The sequence below is a fragment of the Triticum aestivum genome, chromosome 5B, assembly GCF_018294505.1.
Source record: "Triticum aestivum cultivar Chinese Spring chromosome 5B, IWGSC CS RefSeq v2.1, whole genome shotgun sequence".
NCBI lineage: Eukaryota > Viridiplantae > Streptophyta > Magnoliopsida > Poales > Poaceae > Triticum > Triticum aestivum.
In genome coordinates, this window is record NC_057807.1 from 649651341 (window position 1) to 649665946 (window position 14606).

Sequence of the window (14606 nt, forward strand, 5' to 3'; positions counted from 1 at the left end):
AGGTTTATCTTGACGACAAGCTCTTTATTAGGCAACGTAGTCCGGCGGATGTCTCTTACATGGCTAATTTAACTTTATATTTGTTCTGTGCCTATATTTTTACTAGCAACAACAATGAAGGCTGACATTTGATCGAGGATGCTTCTGCTATAGACACATAGTGTGGGACATTTAAGATGTACATCACATATAGGAGAGTCGAGAAATGCACATAACCTCAAGTTATATTTTCTACTGTGACCAGAAATATGAAATAAAACGTGTCGTAATTTTTTCACTCATCAAGGTTGCTAGGTGCCAAAAAATAGCTATACAAAGTAACAACAGAAACCTGGAACTACTATATTTCTTTGATGGGTGACTGTTTCATATGAGGAAAACAAATCAGGTGCTTTTCTTCTATGTCTAATTTGTATAAGATGCAGATTCCATGGAACTTTTGTATAATTTGATTACTACATAACCTGCTGTATGAGTTTATTGCCACATAATAGTTCTCGGTTCTATCTGCTCATATAATTTATACTCTTATGTATGGTTTGTTTTACTATCTTTGTGGACTGCAGATAAGTATGTTTTCTACTATTTCATAAACTATGTCTTTCATTCGTGACAATAATGCTTGAAAATTAATTAATATTCCAAATAAACCATGTTACTCATGTTGTATAGGCCATTTTTTTACAGATTACTAGATGATAGTCAGTTTTGTGGGTAACCTGAATTATTGTACTTTCTTTTCCAGCTTTTTGTTTGGAATCAAATTCAGTACATCCACTGCTAAGTATAATGAGCAACACAACAATTTATAAATCTTTATTTATTTATTGGTGCTTTATAGGATGGTTTCAGTCAGATGATGGCATGCTATTATTGTATCTTGTTGTTCGTGAGGTTTCGTATGTCTGAATGTTGTTGTTTCTTGCACTGTCTTTGCATGAACATTTCAATTTGTTCAGGTTGGATGCCAACGACATCCTGGCTTTGGTACAGTGGTAGTGCCCAAAACCTGCAGATTTTCTATCATTGTATTTACATGAACTCGGTTTTCATATGTCTTCCCTTGTTCTTTGTTGACATTCAACTAACTTGGCTGTCTATTTGCTAGAAATGGTTGAAGATGGGAGACTTGCCTATTGGTTTGGATTAAATGATAGGCTTTCCCCTTTGTCAGAAAGGAGTGTGACTTGGATTAATGTTACCGCAGGTCGCAACTGTGTAAGTTTTTCTTTCTATAGTTTTGTGTGGGGCACACGTTTTTTTAAATACATATGGAAAAAATAATATGCAATTTAATTCATATTGCTTTTGTAGGTCAGTGTAATTTACATGTTACAGTTATTTCAAGGTCTGTCGTTGTGTCCTTCATTATTCTTCATCTTGTGCAGGGTTGCTCTGGATGAAACATCTTATCTTTACTAGCGTTGCACTTACAAGAGCATCAGGCTATCTGTGGCACATAAAATAGTTTTTGGTTTGACCGTTGGTGAAGTCCTCTAGAATTTTTCATCCCGGTGGTGCAATCAATACAGGAAGCAAACTAAGGTTCATATTTGTAGAAATGATATCATCGAGATGAGTCTGTATAATATCAGAACTCACAACAATTCTCTTATAATTAGGCCTTGACCCTTGAGTACAAATATTCATGTAGGACATCTTGAATTAACAATTTCACTCATGTTTGATCGGGCAAGTTCTTTCTTTGCATGGTTACACAATTGATTTTCTTAGTAGAACAACCGCAAATTGTATTGATTGATTTTTATATTCTCTTTTCAATGTGTTTTTATGTATTATTGGTTTGGAATAGATGATATCTCACAATCAAGTTTGAAGTTACTCTAAAGAAATGATAACATGGTTGGGCATTCTTGTCCAGTTCCATTTTCTCCATATTTATGCTACCTTTATTTGTGGTTGTATTCCGTTTACCAATTTTTTATTGATTCATATTACATTTATTGCTCATAGTCTGTTCAATGAGCAATATTGGACCATATAAACATGGATCTAATTCTGGGCACTACTTCTCATTGTGGGCCAAATGACATGATTATAGCGAGCCACATATGGTGGCTATTATTTTCAAGCTCGGTGAGTGTGCTGCTTGATCTTTAAGTGCGTGTGAGTTGTAGTAGGTGTATCATGGAAAAGAGTGTTAGTCGATACGTGCATTGCACGTGCAAGCTTACTAGTTAGTATATAGGTTAATTTGGTATTGGACTCAATTCAATTCCAAATGACGTCCAAGTGAGGCCTTAAAAATGAAACTAAAATGAAAATGAATTTGGCCCATTACAAGTTATTTGTTATGGCCATCTTTAGAATGTCCCATCCTTGTGTATAGAAAAGAATAGAGGCCGAAGCGTAGGATTTGCACACCCCTACGTGCTCATGGGCCGGCCCATGTACGTAACCCCACGACATTGACCTTTTCTTGTTTTGGGATATTTCTATCCAATTTTTATTTTTTCCATCATTTTGTGTTTCCTCTACGGTTCTACCAGTTTATTTTGGTTTTTACTTTTTTTTCATGTTTGATTTTTCTTCCTTTTTTCCTCTTACCTATTTAATACATGTATAATTTTTAAAACCATGAACATTTTATAAACCCATTCACTTTTTTTATCTTTTTTTGCACACTTTGCGCCCCCGAGGGAGTGTGAAATCACTAGTTAAGAAGTACTCCTTGCGGAGATCACTTCAACTCCCTCAGGTTGCGACAAGTGGCGTGCTGCATGTGTGCCACTTGTCGCAACCTGGGAGTTTTCCCTTTTTTCATAGATCCGTTTATTCAAAATGTTTTATCTCTTAAACCATGCATCCAAATCTCGAACCGCTTTCGCCTTGAATTCCTCGCATCGAGATCTTCAAAACTAGATCCCATGTTGATAGGTTTTGACGAACTTTTTTTCACAAAAAAACGGACAAAAAAACCGAACCGGGAGCACGAATTTTTTTCCCTTTCCGAAAGAGGCACGCCCGTGCCTCTTTCGAAATCACAACCGTGCCTCTCACGGAAGCAAAACCGTGCCTCTTGCGAAAGAAAAAAAACAGAAAACGCATTTTTTTCGTTTCCGAGGAGGCACGGCCGCGACTCTCGCGAAAGCACAACCGTGCCTCTCGCGAAAGCAAAACCGTGCCTCTCGTGAAAGAAAAAAACAGAAAACGTGTTTTTTTTTGTTTCCAAGAGGCACGGCCGTGACTCTCGCGAAATCACAACTGTGCCCCTCGTGGAAGCAAAACCATGCCTCTCGCGAAAAGAAAAATAAATAAAAAACGCATTTTTTTCGTTTCCAAGAGGCACGGCCGTGCCTCTCACGAAAGCACAACCGTGCCTCTCGCGAAAACAAAACCGTGACTCTCGCGAAAAAAATGCGTATTTTTACGCAAAACAAAAACAATTTTTTTTTGTCGAAAAGCTAGGGAAGACCGGTGGAAAATCAAAACGTCAAAAAAATCCAAAAAAATCGTTTAAAAAGCCGAAAACGCGTGCGAAAAACATCCACAGGGAGCGTCCAGAACGCGACACGTGGCGAATGGCTGAGAGCGCGCCAAGTGACGCTGATCGTTGCGGGGCTCCCGAAGGAGTGCTCGTTAATTAGTTGCTCCCAGCGAGTGCCACGTAAAAATAATAATCGTAGCGAGGTGAGCGACGCTATTTGGCCCGGCCCATAGCGTGTTCTGGCGACCATTGAGCGCTTAAGGCTCCTGAATCTCCACGGTCCAGGTTACTCCGCATCTGCACTCAAAAGGAAAAGTTTACGCCGCATCTGACCTTCAGCAACGGAGAGAAGCTAAACCCTCGGGTCTCGGGACGCCGCCGCGCCGTCTCAACTCTCAATCCACGCCGATCTCAAGCCACGTCTCCGGCGATCTTTCGGCATGTCTTCATCGAGGAGGATTAACAGGGTCGTGCTGAGGAAGCACGTCCCGATCTTCGACGCCGAAGAAAAAGAGCAGGAGAACGCGATCCTCGCCCGCGCGACCAAGGATTGGGCGGGCGTCAAGGATGGTTCCTGGATCCTGGACCACTTCTCCCTCGACGCGCACCTCGTCGAGCCCCCGGAGCTCTCCACCTTGTACTTGCGTGCCAAGATCGAGGCCCGGGAGCGCGGAATCAAGTGCATCTTCGAGTCCATGGCGGACAACTTCCTCCTCATGACGCTGCTGTTGGGCGACAGCGACTACGGGCTCGTCTACGACGGCGCTAAGAACACACTCTCGCTGCTCCCCCGCGTCCCCGGCGCCAACACGAATTACTTCATGGCCTGCCTCATGGAGCCCACGGTCTTTCCTGTGCCCTTCGAACTCCTGGAGCGGCCGGCCGTCCTGCCACGCAAGGACGGCTCCTACGATCTGCTCAACGTGGGGTTCTTCTGGGAAAAGTACGATGGAGGGTGGCAGCGGAGCCGGAGGGGCATCCTCTTCCGGTGGTCGAGCCGTGGCCCTGCCGAGTGGAAGAAACAGAAGGCGCGTCTCAGCCCGCAGACCCGGCTTCCGCGTGAACACCCCGAGCGGCCGTTGCACGAAGCAGACGTGGTCTTCACTTTCAAAGGGAAGGTTTTCTGGGCCGACCTTCTCCATGGCGCCATTGTCTGCGACATGATCTCCGCCGGTACCAGGGACGATGACCACGTGGAGCTGGACTTCATCCATCTCCCAGAGGAGTGCCAAGGGCGTGACTTCTGGAACAGGTGCCCCAACCCCAAGGAGCATCGGACCATGGGCCCAGTCAGGGACTCCATAAAGTTCATCTCCATCGTCACTGCCGACGGTGAGACCCCCCGAGACAACACGCGCCCTGCCGACGTCGTGCTGCGGAGTTGGACTCTGGCGCCGGACCTTCGCTCCTGGACGAGAGACGACGACATGGAGCTGCCCTTGACGCAGCTCCTGGAATCGGAGGCCTACAAGCGCCAGGGGCTGCCGGCCGCAGTGCCGCAGCACCCATATCTGAAGGCTGACGAGGAGGGTGTCCTCTACCTCTCGCTGGGAGATTACTACGTCGACAAGAGAAGAAGGCCACGGTTATGCATGAAGGTTGAGTATGTGATCAGCATCAACATGCGCAGGAAGACTCTCCTGTCCCACAGCCACATCAAAGATGGATTCACACTGCCGAAAGGAAAAATGAATCGTCTGCTATAGATGGTACTTTGAATCTGAATTTATTACTATACTGCTCCTATATGATGTTATTTAAGCACATCCTATTAGTGTATTTGGCAACCAAGTGATGATTCTAGTTATACTAGCATTCATGTGTAGCTCATCTTTTAAGTATTTGGCAACCAAGTAACAATTCTAGTCTAGTTAGCAGAATTGTCAAGATGCAAACGATCTGCGGCCCATGGGTAGAGAACTGTATAAGACATTTTTTTTACATGGTCTAAGACTTAATCTTCAGGGCTTGAGGGGAACACAAGATCATGTCCTTCATTCTCCCCTTCGTCTCTCCTCCCAAGGGAAAAGGCGGCTAGGTTTTCTGCCTCTCGTCGGCGCCACCGCCGATTTGCCTCATATCCTGTGGACTTAGGGCCATAGGGGCGTGGACGCGTGGTGGATTCCGGCCCTTGTCGGCGAGAGGGCTTGTTTTTTAGATGTTTCTTTGAGTTTTGTTAGGGTTTGTGGACAGCGAGATTCTCTCCGCCTTCCCGATTGTCTATTACAACAAGTTTTGCCCGGCTCAGGTGAGGAAGGGGCGATAAGAGTTGCGCGCCTTCGGATCACTTCAATGGATGTAGTCGTCGCTAAATGGTCTACTGATGGCCTGCAAGGGTACAAGGTTTACTTGTACCTTTTTCAAAGTAAGAGTATCGATCCCAAAGGGAGCACATGGATCAGCCTTTTGTCTCTTGTAGGGTTCAGGTAGCAATATCTGCAAGTTTAGTGAAATCCAAAGTAATAGTAGTATCAGTGAAAGTGGTGTAGTGAACAAAGAAGTAAAGTACTGAAATAAAATAAGGTAACAAGAGACGTGAATGAAAGTTTTTGAATTTGATAGGACTAACGCGTTCCCAAGGAGTCAGGCTTAGAGGTTTGCTCGTCCCCGAGCAAATACCACAGCTTGTGAGAAAGAGATCATCTTGATTATGAGATGCGGATAACAAAAATGAATGAGTCCATCCAATGATTCAAGAATTTATATTGTATAAACAATCAAATAGTATACTATCATATCTCTATCTTAATTAGATGATCATGAAGGCTTCCACACCTTACTATTTATCGGTTAGTAGATGTGTTTCAACTCTATGTGATAATTCACCTGTCTTTCAGACGAGCAAGTTACACCGTCCTTTTAGTTTTATTTTTCTTCCCCTTCTTTTTCAAAGAGCGAGGCCTATGCACATGTCACTTCAAATTGATTTTCTTTTAGGAGTGACATGAAAAGATAGGCATGGTTCTTTACATCAATAACAGGGGTTTCATAGGCATGGTTCTTTACATCAATAACAGGGGTTTCATAGGCATGGTTCTTGTCAGAGAAGTAACTTTTTTTGGCAGGGATCGGAGAAGTAACTTGCTCTTTATTATTTTCACTTGGGTCACTAGACATATGACTTCATCAAGTATTTATTTGAAAAAACTACTTGTTGACCTCTTCTATCCAATCAATAATAAAGATCTGGAAGACTTATAATCATCTATGTCCAGCGGAAATACTTGGCACAGTTGAATATGATATCCAACACAATTTCAGGAATACAATAATAGAACATTCTTACATTCATCAAAACATCCATGGCTCATTGGATATAAAATTCTTTCCTCAATCAAAAGGAAGCATGATTGTCTACTTTTATTCAAACAAATTTAAAACTTTTAAAGTAAAATTAACTACAGAAAAATGATAAGGGATACAAAGGGCTTCAAAATCCTCCCAAGATTAACATGCTAAGCCGCTTGGATTCATTTTGTCCCCTTTTTATTGGTACCGGTGTTCTCTTTGGGCGGAAGTAGAGTGATGCTGGTGAGCGTGTCGATGAGAAGCTTGTTGGTCACTTCCAAGCCTGCAATGCGAGACCTATATGTGCGCAATGTCTCGTCTTGGTTGGCAATGATTCTTAGGCTCGTATTCAACGCATACCGAGTCTTTGTAGAGAGTGCCACCTTCATATCCCTGATTTGTGATGGTAGTCATCTTCGCTATCTCCGCATGAGGGCATCAACCAACCAGTGTGCCGTCCGGACCAGCCTGCAGTCTCTTCACTTTATATATTTTGAGATGTCTTGGATCGTGCTAATACTAGGTACTTCCAAGTTACCAATTTTCATTCAGTTTAATTGGTTGAATTGTAACTATGTGCTATTCGTAAATGGTGATAACTAAATGCATTGTTTTTCTTTACCGAACAGTGATCTTTTACATTTATAGTACACAAGATTCTTATGGAGCACAATTTTCTATCTGACACTTATCCGCATTGCCAAGAATCTTCAATCCATGCCAAGATAGGTTGATATCTTTAAAGCCATGATTTCCAATTTTTCATATACCACCGAGATGTTTGTGTGTAATGTTTTTCTTCCATAGAGATATTTGTTCTCCATCCTACATGCTCTCTGTAGTCTCCATGCTGTAACAAAAAACATTACGCTTTATTCCTGCAATGAAATGTCCTGTTATTTATGATCTATTGAAACTCAAAGCATATAACCTCTTTCAGATAGTGCAACTGTATGCATGTGAATACATGTATTTTGATGCCTCTTGTGCGTTACATGTGCTTGGCAGGATTCTATTTGCACCAGATCATATCTATTCCGTGAGATAAATACGTGTGCGGGTACAAATGAATGATTGCCGTATTTCGTTCAGTGTGTCATCTTCTAGGGATCATTGCATGCATTACTCAAACTATTGCAGAAGTGCCAGATGTCCTGAACCTATTCTATAGAATGATCTGGAATATGATTTCTTTTGTTGAAAATCGTGGAGCTTAAAAAAATACAACTTATGCAAACCAGCAAGGGTTGAAACAGTATTATATCTATTGGATCACATAGCTAGGTGTAATATAAGAAAACACGGGTGTTTCATGTTTGCCCTACCTATTGCAGCATATAGAGTTACTTCTCCAACTGGGACTGCAATCAGATTTTTCTTATCCTATATCTCCAAATTTGTGTTTTCTGTCAATATTTTTGCCCAATTATAACTCATTCACTTTTACCAAGATTGTCTATTTTTTGGGGCAATACTGTCTATGTTAGCTTCATTGCTTATGCAAAAATAAAATACTGTACTTTTTTTGCCGGAATATGCAAAGAAAATAAATGAAGGGGTGTTGTATCAGATCACACAGCTACTTCCAAATGCTTGCACCTAACATTGTTGCCATTTTTCTCTCAAAAAAATATTGTTGCCACTTTTCTTGATATCTAGCCATCTAACTGGCTAAATGTTTTTACTAGTAATACTTTTAGTTTTTGCTATCTTGCATTTTAGTACTGTACTCTTGGTACGAAATTGGACCGAGTGCTCTTCCTCAAAAAAAAAAAATGCTGTTCCTCTGTGTTCTGTTGACTTATAAATACGTGTCCATCGGCAGGCGTGTGATGAGGGTTAAGCTCTTTCATTTCCATGTGTCCAATGCTTTGCTTCTGGTGGCGACTAGCGAGAGCTAGCGTTCAATCCTAAAATAAGAATAGATTCAACGCTCACGCTGCACGCGCGCCCTTGTCTGTAGTGGCTTGTTAGTTTGTTAATCCAAGCATCGCTGTCAGTCAGTCCGCCGTTAGTTGCCGCGCTGCTTCCATTCGAGTCGAAGAGTGATGTTTATACAAGTAACAGTGAAGCAATGCTGCTGCTGCTGCTGCTGCTGCTGCACATGGATGTAGATTAGGATGGTGATTAAGGAATAATCTCCATGTGATGTGCTGTGTGACCGCCACACCTAGTGACTGCACCAAAAAGATATGTGCACGTTTATCTTTCACCGACAGCTCCACGGCTCCACCCAATATTAGTGTCCCATGCAGATGCTCACATGGATGTATACTCCATTCAAGTTTGCTAGTTTGTGGTACACTCCTACACAGTAGTACATGTGATGTGCTGTGTGACCGCGACAGCTAGTGACTGTGCACCAAAAAGATATGTGCACGTTTATCTTTCACCAACAGCTCCACCCAATATGCTGGAGTCAACCCCTTCGCAAGACTACCATGCTTACACACGGAAACAAACATGGGGTGAAAGATAAAAGGTACTCCAACTCCAATCATCGAAGTGCTCACTATAAATGGACACGAATGCACACCCCCATCTCAGTACAAACAGCAAACCACAGGACTAGCCAGGCTTCTTTTCAGGATCCTCAGTCATCCATGGAGCGCAAGCAGGAGCAGGAGAAGAGCTTCGAGGAAGAAGCAGCCATGGCCATGGAGGCCTCCTCCTCGGCGTTACGGTTGCTGCTGCACCGCATGGCCCAACGATGCGCCGGCTACCTGGGCCTCGCGGTGCCCCTAGCATCCGACTACTCGCAGTCCCTTGGAGCTGGCGGCGATCACCTGAAACCAACCGGCGCTGTCGATGGCGTTGTGCCCCCGCCGGAAGAGGAGTTCACGGTCGTCCAGGTGCAGTCGAGATCGATGGTGTTTCAGAACAACCGCAAAATAGATCAAGGAGTCGGTGGACGTGGTGGGATCAAATATTGATTAACCGACACAGCTTCCTTGTAGGCTCCTGATGTACGTCTACCTCCAGTAATCATCGATGTTTGGGTCTGAATGATCCACCAGCTAGTATATATATATTCCAAATAATTTCTACTGTTGTCACCTCGGTTCAATACGGTATAAAAGCCGTCTTTTATTTATTACAACTTTTAGAGTGGTTGGGCTTTTTTAGAACCGTTCGTTCATGTCGATCTAACGGCAGACAAATACGAAGTACTGGGTAGTACTCCGATGAAAGTACGCGAAAGTACTAAAACGAGTGGGGTCGGTATTCGTGACAAGGTGGGGACGCGTTTTAATATAAGGGCAGTTTAGTCCTAGGAAAATTTGCACGTGCCGCCCCTCTCGTCGAATGCAAAACCGCCGCCATGGTGCTACAACTTCCACAATTACTCATCGGCGGCCATCTCCTCCCTCTCCTCCAAGTCCACCGCAGTCATCTCCTCCTTCTCACCGCTGCAACTTCGCTCCACTCAGGCACCCCCCCCCCACCCACCCATCTCCACCCCCTCTTCCATCGAAGCAAGAATCGGCAGATCGAGCTGATGGCCGGCGGCGAGAACACTGACTTCGTGCAGATCGCCGGCGGCGACCAGGTCAAGTTGGCCAGGTTGAGGGAGATCCGTTCTTGGTTTGACAACACAAGGCAGATGAGCTGGACGGCAATGGCCACTTTCAAGAATTTGACGAAGAAGGAGAGGGCAAAGCTTTGCCCCCCGCCCGCACAACCGATTCACAAGATCGAGATCCTCCTCTGGGCGATGGAGCAGGCCAATTCGTCCAGCAAGTGGACCAGGCGGAGGTGGTGGGCGTTCAGATCCAGGGTAGAGCATCCACTGGATCAGGAACCCACCGTGCACGAGGTGCCGTTGTAGATTGTGCAGCCTCCAACCGAGTCACGGGAGACTCCGAAGAGCAAGATGAGAAGGACAGTGGTCGCGACCTCGCTTCCCCGCCATTCTCCACGCTTCCCTCGCCGCTCTCCTCGTCTGAACGGCGGCGGTAGCTATGTTTAGAGTAAGCTTCCCCACTCCTCATCTTCCTACTGCTCGTGCTTACATCGTGGTGATACTGATCGTAATAGCTCAGAGAGGGAATGCTATATGGCATTTTAATCTCAATGAATTGCATGAATATTTGAGTACATGGATTTGGAGGATGGATTATGATGTATGTGAACCCTAGGACTAATTAGTAATGTTCTAGTGGTAGACACTGAAATATTTTGGTACACACCGGTAGGCACTGAAATATTTCGGTACTGTCCTAGGAAAATTTGTAATGTTGTAGTGGTGGACACTGAAATATTTTGGTACACACCGGTAGGCACTGAAATATTTCGGTACAATGTTGTAGAGGTAGACACTGAAATATTTCAGTACACACCGATAGGCAATGTAATATTTCATTACTACAATTTCAGTACACACCGATGCACACTGAATTATTTCAGTACTGCAGTTTCAGTACACACCGGTACACACTCAAATATTTCAGTACTGCAAATTCTATACATAGTTGGCATTTTGTCATTTATTTGTGAATTAATCCATGCATCATATGGCATAACTTTGTACATGAGTTTGGGTCAATTTCATGTCTATTTATTGTTAAAATTTATTGTCATGCCATGAAACACAAGACAAGTCACTGACCCAAGCTTGCAAAGATGCCATATCAATGTTGCTGATATGAATATGCATGTTTTCACCAAGTCTTGTGTCTGAATTAAAACTGAGCATTTTTTCTTGATGGTATCCATGGATCTAGAACTCCTATGAATTTGCTCATGTTGGATGTTTTGTTCTCCATCATTTGTACTAGCATTCCGTGCGATTAGATGCCATGACAAGACCCCTGGCAAATTTATTTTATTGCCTCCAACATCCCATGTGTGTTTTGCAGGAAAAAACCTGGAGTTCACCAGGCTGGCTGAAGTTGTGAGGCTGGGAGGCTGATGGTGTTGCTACTGGCTGATCCTTCTTCTTTCAGCTTTTGTTCGTCCTTTCTCAAGTCGTTGGACCAGGGCTACTTCCCTATGGCTGTTAATGTATTAAGTAGTTCCTTCGAATTTGTAGTATTAGTTAGTTTGAATGTGGAACTACCTTAATTTTTAGGAATGAAATGTTGCTTTGTATGACCAATGGTTTGATACCTTAATCTTTGGATAATTAATTATATGAATTGTTGGATGTGGCGCACAACAAAACGCCTCTACCATTGATACTAGTTCAACATGTCGGTCCAATTAGAGACCAGCCACTACCATATAGAACAGTTAGCATTTCATACTACAACCTGGCATGTACAAAACATCACACAGTGTAAGCACATCCCTAAGCACCTTGCATTGTACAAGGTCTTGGAGACCAGCCTCTACCATATATAACAGTTACCATGTCACACTACGGCCTATAAAACATCACCAGTGGAATAATCATAGCTAGTAGAGCATTAGTTACCAGTTAATAATAGTTGCAATCCATCACAAGCAATAGTACCTAGATATGAGTAGATATAGGTACGGTAATACACGACAAGTACTCGCAAACAAAAGCTAACATAACAAGTTCATTTCACATTGATACATGGCCCACCCCAGTTCTAAATGAGGTGGATGGTGATCATCATCCTCAAGTCATGGCGACGGGTGTTCGCAACAGTGAGTAGGATGGCCTGTCCTATCCGAAGATTATTGGCACGAAGGAACTTCTTCCACCCTGCCCTGCTCAAGACAGTGCGACCGTCCGTGTCCACTGCATAGGCACAGCTGGTGATGGAGCCCGTTCTGGTAAGGCGTAGTCCAGCAGCCATGCCTTCTTCGTTCGGGTCGATGCCACAGCTATCAAGTAACCTCTTAGGTAATTTCTGAAAACAGTTGACATGATATATGATCATGTCACGTGCAATTATCAACAAAGCATACACTTCAAGACACATATATCATTGGATTCAACACTGAGCATATATATCATCACATCACTACACTATACGCCAAGCATCAAATTACTACAGTAATTAGGCATATCATTAGATTACTGCGTACACTAAGCATATCATCGCATATTACTACACTACATGCATGTCATAAAATTCTTCACTAAATGAATTCTAAACTAGGTCTCTCATCACAGTACTACAACATGCATATCATATGAACTACTACACTAACTAAGCATGCATATCATGTAATTACCACACTAAGTAACATACCATGATATGCCGTTTAACATTCGTCCTTGTGAGGCGGGTCACGAATGGCTTCCCTAGGTAGTCTTCACGTAGCGGAAGCATGTCCCAGAGGTTGCCGATTTCCTCGTCGCCCAGTCTGAGTTCTTGGGCATACAGGTATTCAACAGGTGGGTTCTCATCATCATCTTAATCGTCATCATCTGAATCAGCACCATCTTCCTCCCCATGAACTTCATCCTCACTATCCGGAATCAAATTTAGATAGATAACAGAAATCTTGTGCCTATCTCTTCTGAAGGAGAAGCTGATCAATTCACCCCCACTAAGACGCATGCGGGCGATGAAATGATCCCAATCATCTCCTCCTATCTGGGTTATCTTTCGCCCCTTCTCGACCTGCATAATGTATGGGCCCCCAAGAGCGTCGAAGGTCATGGTGTCTCCAACGATCTCATTGAATGCCAATCTCACATTGCATGGTACGATCTGTGTAAGATAAAAACAAATAACAGACACAATACATTAGTGGAAATAGCAAAAAAACAAAAAGAATGTACTGTCAGAAGGTTCATATAAATTGTTACCGCTGCAACAACAAAAGAAGGCTGGAAGTAGATGCCGAACAGCGTGGCAGTAGAAAGGCTGGTCCGGCACCGTGAGTTGCAGCGTTCACATTGTGCTTCCTCCATTCTACACAGAACATGTTGAACTCTAAGTTGAATTGTACATAGTACAATACAAAAATCATACATATAATAAATCATAGTGATAACCTATACTGGCAATGGCCAATCAATATATTTTCTATCATCTATGTAATAAAACAATGCCAATGACAATGGAAATGCCCGTCTCATCTAAACCTGGGAATAGTTCGGCATCCAAACTAAAACCAGTCCAATCCACGGCACACATCAAAACCCAACCAATCCAGATATTTTCATTTAGAATCTAGACCAAACCGAACTATACATGCTCGTCATCCAACCCAGTCCAAACCGTTTTCAACTTTTGGATTGAATCCAAAGGTTCAAACCGTGGACAAAGCCATATGCGAGGGCACATCATGAATCTAGATCAGACATGGCGTCAAAGCTCGAGAGAGCCGACGAGCTCTGGCCGGCAACAGCGGCTCTTGGATTTGGAGCAGTAGTAGGTGGTAGTGGCGGCTCAAACTAATTGATTGATTTGGTCTCAAACCATAGAAACCAAATCAAGATCCAATCCAAAAACTAAGTTTTAGTCCAAACCAATCGGCTCAGATCCACCTCTGTAGGGAGACGCGGTTGGGGAAGGGAAGAAGAGGGGAGATCTCACGTACTTGCCGGAGTTGGCGGCGGCCACGCACCGGCAGCGAAGAGAGGGTCGTCGGAAGATGGCGGCGGCGGCGGCGGCGTTGGTCGAGAAGGGGAGAAAGAAAGATGTGGAGTGGTCGAGACGGGGAGAAAGAAAAATGTGGTACATGTGGTGGCGCGGTTGTGTGGATGACAAGGGGACCCACTTGTGAGAGCGATAGCAATTGATGGCAAACCACAGGAGGTGCACGACTGCGTGCACGAGCGCCACGTCCCCACGTGGAATGGGGACGGACGGGTGGGTGTGTGAAGTCAAATCGGCACCCGCGGCTTCTCGGTAACTCCAAGAGGCAGGAGCAGTGCATTTCTTCCCCAAATCGGAGTAGAGCAGTCTGCTGCCGTGGCTGTAGCCGTGGGTGGAGCGGCTGA

At 43.9% G+C, this 14606-nt stretch overlaps 1 protein-coding gene across 1 annotated transcript; it reads left to right on the forward strand.

The window, feature by feature from the left end:
- Positions 1–3756: 3756 nt before the first annotated feature.
- Positions 3757–5346, forward strand: LOC123117394 (uncharacterized). Its single transcript, XM_044538163.1, has one exon. The coding sequence runs from the start codon at positions 3889–3891 to the stop codon at positions 5152–5154; it is 1266 nt and encodes a 421-aa protein (XP_044394098.1). The 5' UTR covers positions 3757–3888; the 3' UTR covers positions 5155–5346.
- The last annotated feature ends 9260 nt before the right edge of the window (positions 5347–14606 follow it).

Coding starts and splice junctions, on each gene's coding strand:
- LOC123117394 (XM_044538163.1), top strand. CDS start 3,889: ATGTCTTCATCGAGGAGGATTAACAGGGTCGTGCTGAGGAAGCACGTC.